The 16,333-nt window shown below is 34.8% G+C and overlaps 1 protein-coding gene across 3 annotated transcripts in view; it reads left to right on the top strand.

The window, feature by feature from the left end:
• Positions 1 to 786: 786 nt before the first annotated feature.
• Positions 787 to 16,333, top strand: part of LOC127861477 (uncharacterized) — a 39,311-nt gene continuing 23,764 nt past the window's right edge. For 2 of the 3 annotated variants that reach the window (XM_052399979.1, XM_052399977.1), the window contains exons 1-2: positions 787 to 908; positions 9,100 to 9,205. In XM_052399979.1, coding sequence (XP_052255939.1) covers positions 9,115 to 9,205 — 91 coding nt within the window. In that variant the 5' untranslated portion in view covers positions 787 to 908; positions 9,100 to 9,114. Of the gene's footprint in view, positions 909 to 1,502; positions 1,585 to 9,099; positions 9,206 to 16,333 lie in introns of those variants that run through there. The other variant, XM_052399978.1, reaches the window with a different exon arrangement.

Below are 16,333 nucleotides of genomic sequence, written 5' to 3'. Positions count from 1 at the left end.
TAAAATATATTCATTTATTAATAAACTGGGTGTACACGTGGGATTATTTGATGCATATTTTGTACAAAAACAATTATATCCATATTACGTTAAATGACCTTCGTTTACAACGGGTGTTTTCCAGTTTCGTCACAGAAAAAGCATACTAATGTGTTTTTTCCCCGTCAATTAAGTACAATAATGTGCCCCTTTTAAGAAAACAAGACGATGCCGATTTGCAGGTAAAATTTCAACGTATCTGATGGACTAAAGGTAATGAATATAGGCGCGTCATTTGACATACACGTGCTTGTACAATTGCACGCGATATTTTTTATTAAAAATACTATAGAAACAACTGCGCATGGATACTGTGTGCCTTACATGATTCCAGATAATACGATTACTCAAGCTTTAAAATATCCACTAGTATATTTCTTCTTATGAACAAATCTCAGAAAATAATTTAGCTGTTCCAACTTTTGCGAAAACTTTTAAATGGTACGTCCGACTTTAGAGCAAACAATAGCATCTGTGTAAATACAATCTTGAACGTGTATAAACTGATCCAAGGAAAAACACGAATAACCCCATCGAAGTTATAGCATAAATATGATCTACCTTCCTCATTAAATACAGTGTCACTGGGGTTAACATAATGCATCATTTTACTCCCATTATTGACATATGTAATGAAAAAGTATATATTTAACGTGTATGGTTGTTTATGAGCAAAAGTAATTACATACACACAGTTAACAAAACCCCAAACTACCTTAATTGAACTATCATTTGCCCTTTCGTGCAGTCTTATTTAGCACGCGTTTCAAATATACTGAAAGGCTGCATACATTACACAATGGGAAATAGTCAACGTTGTGATCAGTGCTGTTAAATCGATGATTATTTAGGAAAGAAGTCAAGATAAGGTAATATTGTTGCATTTATTTAATGAAATGTTATTTTTTAACAAAGTTATAAAGTTATCTGGCGGTAAAAATGCTTTTTTCTATGTTTATTTCTTGTTTGTTCAAACGTATATGATAGAAACAGTTAGCTAGTGTACGATCCAATATGGCGGATAAACTAGCATGGATGACGAATAAAATGTGTATAAATAGTGACCGAGTTCTGATACAAAATATACACGCTTAAAGCGACCTTTAAGTTTACAAAGTGATTTAAACTGTAGATAAAAGTCTTCTTCACACATTAGCACATATATATTTTGCTTGAAATACGATTTTCATCAATATATTTTATTTAATTGGATGCTACTGTTATTGAACGAGACTGCACTGCGGTATTCACCTTGGTGAAATATCAATATATTTGAACAGGTTCGCTACATGTTTGCCTTATCTGTATTTAAAATCGGCTTATTTATTAACACTTGATTGTAAAAAAGATGCCAAACTTTAATGCAAAAGAAGATAATTTTGTTTAAAACAAACGCCTGTTTAAATAGAATTTTCTAAAGTATGTTCATAATTAATATTAGATCTGTTCTATAAATAGAACAGCTTAGAGAAGCCATGTAGGCTGTACAATATATTAGCTCTTGTTTGAGAGTAAATTGCAGTATCACATGATTTAAACTTACAGGTAATTTTGAATAATCTCATTTTACACATGGTGACAAAGTGTTGATTAAGGTTGAGAGGTATTATTAAAACAACTTTTACATGTATTAAAGTATGGTGACCTTTGTTTTACAAAAGTTTAACATTTACCATCTTATCTAGATGGTCTTGATGGCACATGTTTTCAGTCACTGATTGGGATGTGCCATTATGTGAAATATGTCATAATTATTAGTATTAATTCTTCATTTTTGACATGCTATTATTGAAAGAATGTGGCATAAAAATGATGTTTCGACGTTCTCTATTTCTTAATAATTATTTTAAAGGAAATATAAATGCACACTTAGGTGATATTGAGAAAATTAGTAGGCATGAAACATAAAAACCATGTTAAACAAATAAGATTAGTATATTTTCTTCATATTTAAGTATTTGAAGTTAACATGTCATATTCTGTATTTACAGACATAATTGAAGTATTAATGTTCTTTAAATCTTAATATTACTATTCGTTTTTAATTTAAACTTTGCTTAAGTATTTTAAAATTAAATACCTAAAATTTACTTAAATTTGGTAAGAATTTGATGTGAATAAATAAATAATATCATTGTGACTGGATATTTTATGAATTAATGATCTTTTGTAATCTTCATAAATTTATGCTTACTGTATTATTTACCAATATGGAACAATGAAGAATATATAAAAATTATTACCTGTTGTATTAAAATTCTGTGTAAATATGTTCCTTTTTTTCCAGTAAAAATGTTCTTTAAACAAGATATTTTAATACTTTCTTTTATGTCGTTGTTTTTTGTGTCTGATTTTATAGCCTTTATCTTGTCATATTCGCAGTGGTAAAGTGTCTTTTTCCCCCAATCCAGTTCTAAAATTCCCACTTTATGGTTCGACTTCTAGATGTTCTAAAATGAAGTCGTTAAGTGTAAAAATAAAGCTTTTTGAAAGTGTAATATCCATTATACTGATATGTTTATGCTTAGGATTTTCTTGATTATTTTAGTTTTATTAATAATTATTTTAATGTTTCTTTTCTACAGCCGTTCATTTTTCCAATCAAAAGTAAATTGGCGCAAACTCTCCCAATTCGATAGGTATGGTTCATATTCCTATAATCTTGAGTAAAGGCCTCAGATATCCACATGCAACCTGACTTTACATTGGGAATTTACTTCGAAAAGTTTTTATCCCCATGCTTTTTGAAAAGGGTGGAGATAATGTGGTTTTCTCCGCCGTTTGTCCGTCCGTCCACTATCTCCTCCTAAACTATAAGCACTAGAACCTTGAAACTTACACACATGGTAGCTATGTGCATATGTACGACCCTGCACTATTTAGAATTTTGATCTGACTCCCGGTCAAAAGTTATGGTGGTTGGGGTAGGGCCGGGTCAGAGATTTTCATTCATTTTTATGCCCCTGGTATGGTGCATTGGCCATAACTTTTGCAATATTGAAGATAGCAACTTGATATTTGGCATCCATGTGTATGTCATGGAGCTGCACATTTTGAGTGGTGAAAGGTCAGGGTCATCCTTCAAGGTCAAAGGTAAAAAAACAAATCCAAGGGAAGTAATAAGCTTGAAAGGGAGGTAAGTAATGAACCTGCAAAATGATAATAATTTTTTTTAATAAATCAAAGTGGCGCAGGAGGGGGCATTGTGTTTCTGAAAAACATATCTCTTGTTTTATGTTATTAAACACATTCATAAATATATTTAATATTGTTTAATTTATAACTTTTTTACAACTATCAATATAACTTTTATCAAACATACATTTATCATAAAGACCTCTTTTAAATGGATGTTACATTTTCATAACTCTTTATTCCTACACTTTTATAGCTTTTTTTTTCAAACATGTGAAAGACACACCATCTATGCAAGTCGCTGTTTTGTAATATTGTGTCCACCTTACACCAGGAGGTCACATGTTCCATCCCCACTGTGGCAGGGTTCTGTAGATCTCCCTAAAGAAAACAATGACTGGATCTATCCAGGCAGCGGACTCAATCAGTTTAAATAAGCCTTTGGCTTTCAATCAAATTGAGCTGAAATAAATGGTTGACGTGTAAACTACACCCCCAATTGGGAAGAATCAGTTTACAATCTATAATATGACCGATTAGCTTCCATTAAACCAACCAAAAAAGGAATCCTATGTGCTTTTTCAGAGCATAACTATGTCCAGCTGTATGGATTTTAAAATATAATGGTATAAGTTATAAGCATGGTTAATTGTAGTCTCAATGTCTTTTGGTAAGAAGCACCTCCTCCTATGTCAAAGTTCAAGGTCCCTATTCAAGGTCAAATGTAACAAATCAATTTTAGGCACTGTCTGTAGGCTCACTTGGCAGATGTGATAAGCATGATGAAATTTAAAAATTTGTTTTGTTGTGCACAAAAAGGTCTCTGACATGAGTTTAAGTTTAAAGTCACAGCTTAGCATAATTTGTCCAATAGGGATACATTTTGATATAACTTTGTTGCTGTGATAAGCATGATGAGTTGCAATTGCCTTGGTGAAAATATAGTAAAAATCACTATTTTAAGTCGCAAGATAATTACAAAAGGAAGCATGTTTATCTGTGTTGACCTTATGGCGCAAAGTACCAACCTACCATTGAAAATTTTGTGTCATAAATTTTGTCGCATTAAGTAAACAAATATTAAATGTTACAACAGATTTGCTATGAATTTTTATGTAATAAGGTTTTATTTATTTGCTAAATGTGACTATATCAGATGAAAGGAAATACATGTAGTATTGTCTGTCACTTTTGTTGTTGAAAAAAACACAAATTGAAGTTAATAAGCTGAACATGTTTTGCATATAGCTGTATCCCATATGTCGAAAGGAAACAAAATTGACGTATTTTTCACGTCGATTTGATAATATTTACCTAAAAAAACAGAGACTTTATTATGCCGCCCTTCGAAGAAGAGGGGGTATATTGCTTTGCTCATGTCGGTCTGTTGGTTGGTCGGTCTGTCGGTCCGTCCACCAGGTGGTTGTCAGACGATAACTCAAGAACGCTTGGGCCTAGGATCATGAAACTTCATAGGTACATTGATCATGACTCGCAGATGACCCCTATTGATTTTGAGGTCACTAGGTCAAAGGTCAAGGTCACGGTGACCCGAAATAGTAAAATGGTTTCTGGATGATAACTCAAGAACGCTTAGGCCTAGGATCATGAAACTTCATAGGTACATTGATCATGACTCGCAGATGACCCCTATTGATTTTGAGGTCACTAGGTCAAAGGTCAAGGTCACGGTGACCCGAAATAGTAAAATGGTTTCCGGAATATAACTCAAGAACGCTTAGGCCTAGGATCATGAAACTTGATAGGTAGATTGATCATGACTCGCAGATGACCCCTATTGATTTTCAGGTCACTAGGTCAAAGGTCAAGGTCACAGTGACCCGAAATAGTAAAATGGTTTCCGGATGATAACTCAAGAACGCTTAGGCCTAGGATCATGAAACTTGATAGGTAGATTGATCATGACTCGCAGATGACCCCTATTGATTTTCAGGTTACTAGGTCAAAGGTCAAGGTCAAAGTGACCCGAAATAGTAAAATGGTTTCCGGATGATAACTGAAGAACGCTTATTCCTAGGATCATGAAACTTGATAGGTAGATTGATCATGACTCGCAGATGACCCCGATTGATTTTCAGGTCACTAGGTCAAAGGTCAAGGTCACGGTGACCCGTAATAGTAAAATGGTGTCCGGATGATAACTCAAGAATGCTAGGCTAGGATCATGAAACTTGATAGGTAGATTGATCATGACTCGCAGATGACCCCTATTGATTTTCAGGTCACTAGGTCAAAGGTCAAGGTCACGGTGACCCATAATAGTAAAATGGTGTCCGGATGATAACTCAAGAATGCTTATGGCTAGGATCATGAAACTTCATAGGTACATTGATCATGACTGGCAGATGACCCCTATTGATTTTCAGGTCACTAGGTCAAAGGTCAAGGTCACAGTGACAAAAAACATATTCACACAATGGCTCTCACTACAACGGAGAGCCCATATGGGGGGCATGCATGTTTTACAAACAGCCCTTGTTGTTACTATTTTACTGACAGAGAACTGGAAGTATAAATAGCAATGTTGGTTTATTTACTTCAAATGGGTAATATCAAAAAAAGGAGTGATGGCCAGGACATTATTGTTTCCATTTATCTGATTCAGAGCCAAATATTCACTTGACTTTAAGGATATCATTATTAAGACTTAATTTATGCTAATATGCTTAGTTTTTGCTTTATGAAATGATCCAATTTGCTCAGATCAATCGAAGAGACCTGGGAGCATCACTAGATGAACCAGTGCCGGCCCCCTAATATTTGGGTCATCTGGGGTCAAAAACTAGGTCACTAGGTCAAATAATAGAAAACATTGTGTAGACAATAGAGGTCACAGTTTTCATCCAATCTTTATGAAATTTGGTCATAATGTTTATCTTGATGAAATCTGGATTGGGATTGTATTTGGGTCATCTGGGGTCAAAAACTAGGTCACTAGGTCAAATAATAGAAGAACCTCGTGTAGACGATAGAGGTCACAGTTTTCATTCAATCTTTATGAAATTTGGTCAGAATGTTTATCTTGATATAATCTGGGTTTGGATTGTATTTGGGGCATATGGGGTCAAAAACTAGGTCACTAGGTCAAATAATAGAAAAACCTTGTGTAGACAATAGAGGTCACAGTTTTCATCAGATCTTAATGAAATATGGTCAGAATGTTTGTCTTGTTAAAATCTGTGTTGGGATTGAATTTGGGTCATCTAGGGTCAAAAACTAGGTCACTAAGTCAAAGTTAAAAAAACACTTTTGTAGACAGTAGAGGTCACAGTTTTCATCCAAACTTAATAAAGTTTGGCCAGAATGTTAATCTTGAAGAAATCTTGGTTGGGATTGTTTTTGTTCATCTGTGGTCAAAAACTAGGTCACTTGGCCAAATCATAGAAAATTTCTTGTGTAGACAATAGAGGTAATAGTTTTCATCTGATCTTAATGAAATATGGTCAGAATGTTAATCTTGATAATATCTGATTTTGGATCGTATATGTGTCATCTGGGGTCAAAAATTAGGTCACCGGGCCAATTCTAGTAAAACCTTGTGTAGATGAAAGAGGTCACAGTTTTCATCACGTCTTAATGAAATTTTGTCAGAAGGTATTAATTAATGAAATCTGGCATGGGATTGTATATGGGTCTGATAGAATTTAAGTTGATGTAGCAAAGTTAGTCAGGTGAGCGATTCAAGGCCATCATGGCCCTCTTGTTTCAAAGTTATTATGTTTATATTTATGTCAATAATCTGTTAAAATGACCTCCATATTATCGAAACTCCTACCTAAAAGCATGTTGATGCAGATTTTGTTCAAAGAGAATTTCATTTAATATTCAGTAGCATGTTTTACGACATCGGATTTTGGGCAGGAAAAAAACCTCAGGTACAGTCTTAATTTGCCGGATACCTGTTTGTATATTTTCCGTACCCGGGGTACATTTAGGTATACTTAAGAGTACCCGGGGTACATTTAAGTAGTACCCGAGCTTACAATGACCAATCGAGCGTTACTTAGGAGTCTGATGATAGCCACCTGGTGTAATCTTCATGGAAATTGTGCCTTCATGCTTAATATTGTCAAAACATTCTTTTCGACACTTAAAGTGTTTTAACAAATTATTATTTAAATAATTACCTCAACTGTTAATGTTTTGTTGCATTCTCAAATGAGGATTATAATTTAATTTGTAATCACACACATTTATGAATTTTAATGTTAACGTACATTATCAAATTCTAGCTTTAAATAATACTGCATGTTTATTAAGTTTTCATCCTTTGTCCCGATAAAAAGTGCGCTAAAATTATGCCACTTTTGTGAAATGTCATGTTTCCACACGGAAAGCGTGGGTGTATTGATTTTTGTATAAAAAATGTTGTGTACAGACAATTGTTTTTTTATTTTGTTGTTCATTTTAACTTAATTATATCACAAATGATTTTGAATAGACATTTTCAGAAAAATTAATTTCAACTCAAACATACTGTATATACATGTATATCATTTTGGTGTTTGAGATGTTTCATTATTGAAGCTGTTATTGTACTGTATACAGAACTGCATAAACAGAAAATCCCGACAAAACTGAATTAAGTGTTGGGTGTTGTGAAAACACCCTTAGCAGGTATACTAACTTATTGTTTAGACTGCAATATTTTGACAAAAGAGATTAACATATGCAACTATTTTGTCGATTTTTCTGCGCATAAGGATTTTGTTGAGAATTGGGAAATTAATATGCCCCGGTAGGGTGGCATATAGCAGTTGAACTGTCCGTCTGTCCGTCTGAAAAACTTTAACATAGGCAATAACTTTTGCAATATTGAAGATAGCAACTTGATATTTGGCATGCATGTGTATCTCATGGAGCTGCACATTTTGAGTGGTGAAAGGTCAATGTTAAGGTCATCCTTCAAAGTCAAAGGTAAAAAAAACAAATGTAGGGGAAGTAATAAGCTTTAAAGGGAGATAATTTCTATTTATCATTTGGCAGGTACAGATCATTTTTACAAGGGAAGTAATATTTTTTAAAGGGATATAATCAAAAACAAAAATAAATAAATCAAAGCTGTGCAGGAGGGGGCATTGTGTTTCTCACAAACACATCTCTTGTTTTTTTGAAATTTGGAAAAATGGTCTCATTGGGAATGGTGCTGTTTTACGGTACCAGTTTTATAAAGAGGAAAAACACTGAGGCAAAACATATACATGTATGGGCATTTATATAACAAAAAAATAATGTTGACAGTTTTCACTTGCACACTTACATGTTTGTGTGTACCTATAATATGCACTTTCCCAATGAAGGAAAAATTACAAAATGCCAAATTTGCCAATAGAAACATTCCTAAAAGGAAGGTAAGTTGATTACTTTCGTTCCAAAAGCGCTTTATCTGCAAGTGAACAAATCAAGTGAGCACTGAAACTAAAAAAATTGCCAAAAAGGCATGTAAAAAACATTTAGATGAGTTGGTGCATTTAGGTACCAAGCCTTGAAAAAAAAACATAATTCCCAAGCAACCGCATTAATTTTTAGCTCGGCTGTTTTCGGAGAAAACCCGAGGTATTGTCATAGCCAGCTTGTCGTCGGGCGTCCGCCGTCCATGTTGAGCTAAAACCATAACATAGGCTCTAAAATCAAAGTGTTTCCACATACAACTTTTAAACTTCATATGTAGATGCACCTTGGTGAGTTCTATACACCACACCCATTTTTGGGTCACTAGGTCAAAGGTCAAGGTCACTTCTGACAAGCTTTCATTTATTAAAAAAATCACCCACAGCTAAGCGTTGGCACCCGCTATGCAATGCTCTTGTTTCCAATTGGCACATTATTGGAACTTTTCCCAATTTTGGCTAAAACAATCTCTGATACTAGAATTTCACTTATTAATGGTATATTTTGTTGCAGGTGAAGTCCATCAGGATGGTGGGCTGTCGGGAAGTTCCTCCTGCCCACATTATGGCCCCTGACAACATTGAGTTGCGCAATTCTACTGTGGATAAAACTAGAATTGGTAAAATATTGTCTTACCGTAAATCCACGAATATAATACGCATTTTTTTACCTGCCGATTTTTTCTTCAAGTAGGGGGTGCGTATAATATACGAGTTTAGAGCAGAACAAAATTTTTCCTGTGCAAATTTTAAACTTAATTGTTGTTATTCGCTTCGCGGCAGCCATTTTGAACTACACCATTACATCAAAGGGGTGCAACAGGGCTCGCACTGTCGTTCGCCATTTGAGCCATTTGCGAAAATATTGAGAATTTGCCTCAATAAAAATCTTATTTGCGAAAATGCGAAAATCTAGTAAATTTTCATTGAAAACATCCGCCATTTATATCGGACTGGTTTTCTATATTTGTCTCTTTGTTTTAATGAAAGTGTTCGCAATTGGAACAGTAAACGAAACCCGGTCTGTACCCGATTATGAGACATTGCTTGACCTTATTGTTATTGAAGTGCGCATGGTAGCTGGCCAATCAACATTGAGCTCGCTTACACATGAAATGACGTTGTCGAATGAAACGTGGGAACGGGAGGAGCTATCGGATAATATTGGGTCATTCATGCGCAGACACTGTATACTTTGAATACACAGTTAATATCGTCGTCTGCCTTCAAATTAGGGACTGGACGCTAAGTCGTATAAAGAGATTAGCAAAGGAAAAAAAAACTGACAGTACCCGTAAATAAATATTTCTTACCTGAGCACTATTTATCTTTCTACAGCATATTTACCATATCTGAAGAAAAGAGTGGTAATTAAATAATTAGTTTTATGATGCTAATAGAGTCTATTACACCTTTCTGCCGATTGCCGAATTAAATTGAAAGGTGATAATTAATTTGTTTTTTTTCTCCCAAACTAGCCTTAATGACAGCAGCGTATTGTAATTAAAGAGATCATGAAAAACACGAGCGGTTTAATTGTATTTTAAGTTTAATTAAAGTATCGAGTTTGTAACACTTCGGAAAAGTAATTCATCTAGACAACTATAAAAACGGAAGTAACCATTTTGTCGTCTTATTACTTTATTATTATTATAATTATTATCGTCCTGAATATTGTCAAATTGAATTAAATGTGGAAACAAATGACAGCGTCTCTGCTTCTTTCTTTTGCAATTATGACTTCTTGACCCGGATGTCAGCAAGGGGCCCGTGTGTTATCGGTAAAAATCAATGGTAACATAAACCATTGACAGAGATATTTATTATGCAACTGTCATGACAACAGCACTATAACACATCACGATCAATATACTGGGGTATTACTGTGAAACAGATAGTTGACAACACCAAATTGATTTGCTATTTTCACAACACAAAAATATATTGACAATTTTTTTTGGAAATGGCCGATTTCAGACACTGATTTTTATACGCCCGTCTATGACGGGACGTATTATGGTATACCCCGCGTCTGTCCGTCCGTCCGTCCGTCTGTCCGTCCGTCCGTCCGTCCGTCCGTCCGTCCGTCTGTTAATGTCGTACGCTACGTCAAATATCCTTTGACAGATTTTCTTCAAATTTTAACACAATCTTAATATTGATAAACCCTGATCCCCTTTCGTTTTTGACGGAATTCTGAATTGTCGTTCCAGAGTTATGGGACTTTGTTCGTCAAAATTTCGTGATTTCATTGAATGTCCTACTGTAGCTCAAATATCCTTCGATGGATTTTTTTCAAATTTCAACACAATCTTAATATTGATAAACCCTGATCCCCTTTCGTTTTTGACGGAATTCTGAATTGTCGTTCCAGAGTTATGGGACTTTGTTCGTCAAAATTTCGTGATTTCATTGAATGTCCTACCGTAGCCGTCCGTCCGTCCGTCTGTTAATGTCGTACGCTACGTCAAATATCCTTTGACAGATTTTCTTCAAATTTTAACACAATCTTAATATTGATAAACCCTGATCCCCTTTCGTTTTTGACGGAATTCTGAATTGTCGTTCCAGAGTTATGGGACTTTGTTCGTCAAAATTTCGTGATTTCATTGAATGTCCTACTGTAGCTCAAATATCCTTCGATGGATTTTTTTTTTTTTTTTTTTAGTATCCCTGAAAAATTGAACAAGGTGAGCTTTTTTCTATTCCGATTGTACACTACCACTTACCCATCTACATTTCTCTTTTATTATTGGTCAAAATATCTATAACAGGTTTACTTCAACTCCATATCCTCTAAAGAAATGCATACATATACTCAAAAAAAGATATGGTATGAATGTCAAGGAGACGGCGCTCCATGCTCATGTACTTATAAAATAAACCATGTATTCAAATACAAATAAACTGAAGTAAAAAAATGATTCAAAGGGTTATTTATTACCTTACTACTTCATTGGCGAACGACGGGCGTATCATGCGCTCATGGCGCAGCTCCTCAGTTTAGAGCATATTTTACTCGGATTTTCAATTTTTACCAATAAATTTTGACCAAACTCGGGGGTGCGTATTATACACGAGGGCGTATTATATTCATGGATATACGGTAACTTTTGAAACTTATGAGTATCAATAAAAAATTCTATGTTAAGAAGCAAGTTATTTAATAACTTTGTGCATCTGTCTGTCAATCAGTCTGTCACACTTCTTGTTAAGGAAAATTACTCAAAAGAGTTGAAGGAAAATTAAATGCCACTTAATACCTGTAAGTTATATGATATACGGAATAGAGAGTAAGTGCAGACCAGTAAGTTATATGATATAGGACATAGAGAGTAAGTGCAGACCAGTAAGTTATATGATTTAGGGCATAGAGAGTAAGTACAGGCCAGTAAGTTATATGATATAGGGCATAGAGAGTAAGTGCAGACCAGTAAGTTATATGATATAGGGCATAGAGAGTAAGTGGAGACCAGTAAGTTATATGATATAGGGCATAGAGAGTAAGTGCAGACCAGTAAGTTATATGATATATAGGGCATAGTGAGTAAATGCAGACCAGTAAGTTATATGATATAGGGCATAGAGAGTTAGTACAGACCAGTAATTTATATGATATAGGGCATAGAGAGTAAGTACAGGCCAGTAAGTTATAGGATATAGGGCATAGAGAGTAAGTGTTGACCAGTAAGTTATATGATATAGGGCATGTAGAGTAAGTGCAGACCATTAAGTTATATGATATAGGGCATAAAGAGTAAGTGCAGACCAGTAAGTTATATGATATAGGGCATAGAGAGTAAGTACAGGCCACTAAGTTATATGATATAGGGCATAGAGAGTAAGTGCAGACCAGTAAGTTATATGATACATGTATATAGGGCATAGTGAGTAAATGCAGACCAGTAAGTTATATGATATAGGGCATAGAGAGTTAGTACAGACCAGTAATTTATATGATATAGGGCATAGAGAGTAAGTGCAGACCAGTAAGTTATATGATATAGGGCATAGAGAGTAAGTGGAGACCAGTAAGTTATATGATATAGGGCATAGAGAGTAAGTGCAGACCAGTAAGTTATATGATATATAGGGCATAGTGAGTAAATGCAGACCAGTAAGTTATATGATATAGGGCATAGAGAGTTAGTACAGACCAGTAATTTATATGATATAGGGCATAGAGAGTAAGTACAGGCCAGTAAGTTATAGGATATAGGGCATAGAGAGTAAGTGTTGACCAGTAAGTTATATGATATAGGGCATGTAGAGTAAGTGCAGACCATTAAGTTATATGATATAGGGCATAAAGAGTAAGTGCAGACCAGTAAGTTATATGATATAGGGCATAGAGAGTAAGTGTTGACCAGTAAGTTATATGATATAGGGCATATAGAGTAAGTACATGCCAGTAAGTTATATGATATAAGGCATAGAGAGTAAGTGCAGACCAGTAAGTTATGTGATATAGGGCATAGAGAGTAAGTGTTGACCAGTAAGTTATATGATATAGGGCATAGAGATTAAGTGTTGACCAGTAAGTTATATGATATAGGGCATAGAGAGTAAGTGTTGACCAGTAAGTTATATGCTATAGGGCATAGAGAGTAAGTGAAAACCAGTAAGTTATATGATATAGGGCATAGAGAGTAAGTGTTGACCAGTAAGTTATATGATATAGGGCATAGAGAGTAAGTGTTGACCAGTAAGTTAACTGATATAGGGCATAGAGAGTAAGTGTTGACCAGTAAGTTATATGATATAGGGCATAGAGATTAAGTGAAGACTTGTAAGTTATATGATATAGGGCATAGAGAGTAATGGCAGACCAGTAAGTTATATGATATAGGGAATAGAGAGTAAGTGGAGACCAGTAAGTTATATGATGCAGGGCATAGAGAGTAAGTGCAGAACAGTAAGTTATATGATATAGGGCATAGAGAGTAAGTGCAGACCAGTAAGTTATGTGATATAGGACATAGAGTGTAAGTGCAGACCAGTAAGTTATATGATATAGGGCTTGGAGAGTTAGTGCAGACAAGTAAGTTATATGATATAGAGCATAGAGAGTAAGTGTAGACCAGTTAGTTATAAGATATAGGGCGTAGAGAGTAATAAGAGGAGACCAGTAAGTTATATGATATAGGGCATAGAGAGTAAGTGCAGACCAGTAAGTTATATGATACAGGGCAAGGAGAGTAAGTGTAGACCAGTTAGTTATATGATATAGGGCATAGAGAGTAAGTGTAGACCAGTTAGTTATATGATACATGCCATAGAGAGTAAGTGCAGACCAGTAAGTTATATGATATAGGGCATAGAGAGTAAGTGCAGACCAGTAAGTTATATGATATAGGGCATAGAGAGTAAGTGCAGACCAGTAAGTTATATGATATAGGGCATAGAGAGTAAGTGTAGACCAGTTAGTTATATGATATAGGGCATAGAGAGTAAGTGGAGACCAGTATGTTATATGATACATGGCATAGAGAGTAAGTGCAGACCAGTAAGTTATATGATATAGGGCATAGAGAGTAAGTGCAGACCAGTAAGTTATATGATATAGGGCATAGAGAGTAAGTGCAGACCAGTAAGTTATATGATACAGGGCATAGAGAGTAAGTGTAGACCAGTTAGTTATATGATATAGGGCATAGAGAGTAAGTGGAGACCAGTAAGTTATATGATACAGGGCATAGAGAGTAAGTGCAGACCAGTAAGTTATATGATATAGGGCATAGAGAGTAAGTGCAGACCAGTAAGTTATATGATATAGGGCATAGAGAGTAAGTGCAGACAAGTAAGTTACATGATATAGGGCATAGAGAGTAAGTGCAGACCAGTAAGTTATATGATATAAGGCATAGAGAGTAAGTGCAGACCTGTAAGTTATATGATATAGGGCATAGAGAGTAAGTGCAGACCAGTAAGTTATATGATATAAGACATAGAGAGTAAGTGCAGACCAGTAAGTTATATGATATAGGGCATAGAGAGTAAGTGCAGACCAGTAAGTTATATGCTATAGGGCATAGAGAGTAAGTGCAGACCAGTATGTTACATGATATGGGGCATAGAGAGTTAAGTGCAGACCAGTATGTTAAATGCTATAGGGCATAGAGAGTAAGTACAGACCAGTAAGTTATATTACAGTGATTTTTTTTGCTTTAATTTGTTACAGCCTGTACCTTTTGAATTGGGAAAATTAGCGCGATAAACCGTGAAATTGGGAAAAATAGCGCTATAAACCATGAAATTGGGAAAAATTAAGCATTATAAATAAGATTATAAGTAACAGAAGTGATATTGTTTTTAAGTGCATGTTCAGGGAGTTTTCTAGAAAAGGAGTCTGGTCAAATTGTTTTTTTTTTAATCAATAAAAGTGGCAAGTTTGGGAATGATTTATGGACAAAAATGACTAAATTTAAGTTATATATTTTGAAAGATGTTTAAAAAATAAAGTTGAGACCTAGATTTAAGAAATCATAATTAAGTTATATGAGACTTCTTTCTAAAAAAAAAAAAAAAAAAATTTTTTTTTTTTTATTTTTTTTTTGAAGTTGGGCTTTTTTTGGGAAATTTTGGTCAGAATTTTGGGAAAAAACGTGTTTTTTTGCGATTGGGAAGCAGCCGAAATTCGGCTGTAAATTTGAGCAAAAAGAATCACTGTATTATATAGGGCATAGAGAGTAAGTGCAGACCATTATGTTATATGAGGGCATAGAGAGTAAGTGCAGACCTGTAAGTTATATGATATAGGGCATAGAGAGTACCTTAATTACTCTATGTTTTCGGACACTTAAAAATAATTTATTTTTTTGTGTCAGAAAACTTAGATACAAAAAATATTCACAAAATACAGGTTTCCGAAAACTTAGTGTCGAAAATTGAAGTGTCCGAAAATAGCGTCAATTGTATCAGCAACTACCGGTAATAGCACGCGTTTGTAAAATACCATGGCGTATAGTATAAATTACAGTTATATATGTTTGCACTGCATTTTAAACAATTTTAAATGCTTAATTTATTTGACAGAAATTTACTACAAGGTTGTACTTTGACCAACAAGTTCAAAGATGAGCATGTGATGTACCGATACTCGCTACTATGAACCTGTAATTAACGCAATAAAAAAAGCAAATTATGAATTATGCTAGCGGGCGAAACCATTGTTAAATACCTGGTTTACAAGGTTATTTACCCAATAAAGCAATTGTTATGGTATGTTGCCCTCAGGCATGCACCAGCCATGTTTTATGATGATAATCTGGTTGTAAAACCCCATGATCTAAGTGTCATTAGATATCGAAAACAGGACTGAAATTTGGTAAAAAAGCGCTGTAAAATATACTGTCCGAAAACTAAGAGACATTAATAATGGACGAAAACTCGTGTGTCCGAAAATTAAGAGTCACAAAAAATAATTATGCCCCCCTTCGAAGAAGAGGGGGTATATTGCTTTGCTCATGTCGGTCGGTCCGTCCGTCCGTCCACCAGGTGGTTGTCATACGATAACTCAAGAACGCTTGGGCCTAGGATCATGAAACTTCATAGGTAAATTGATCATGACTCGCAGATGACCCCTATTGATTTTGAGGTCACTAGGTCAAAGGTCAAGGTCATGGTGACTTGAAATAGTAAAATGGTTTTTGAACGATAACTCAAAAATGCATACGCGGCCAACAGGGCACACTCTGAACAATATTACTGAAGCAACTGGTCTGTAATCCTTAATCTATAATTATCAG

This window comes from Dreissena polymorpha, chromosome 16, assembly GCF_020536995.1.
Source record: "Dreissena polymorpha isolate Duluth1 chromosome 16, UMN_Dpol_1.0, whole genome shotgun sequence".
NCBI classification, from domain to species: domain Eukaryota; kingdom Metazoa; phylum Mollusca; class Bivalvia; order Myida; family Dreissenidae; genus Dreissena; species Dreissena polymorpha.
Note: the sequence above shows the minus strand (reverse complement) of the source record. Positions and strands in the feature narration are given on the sequence as shown.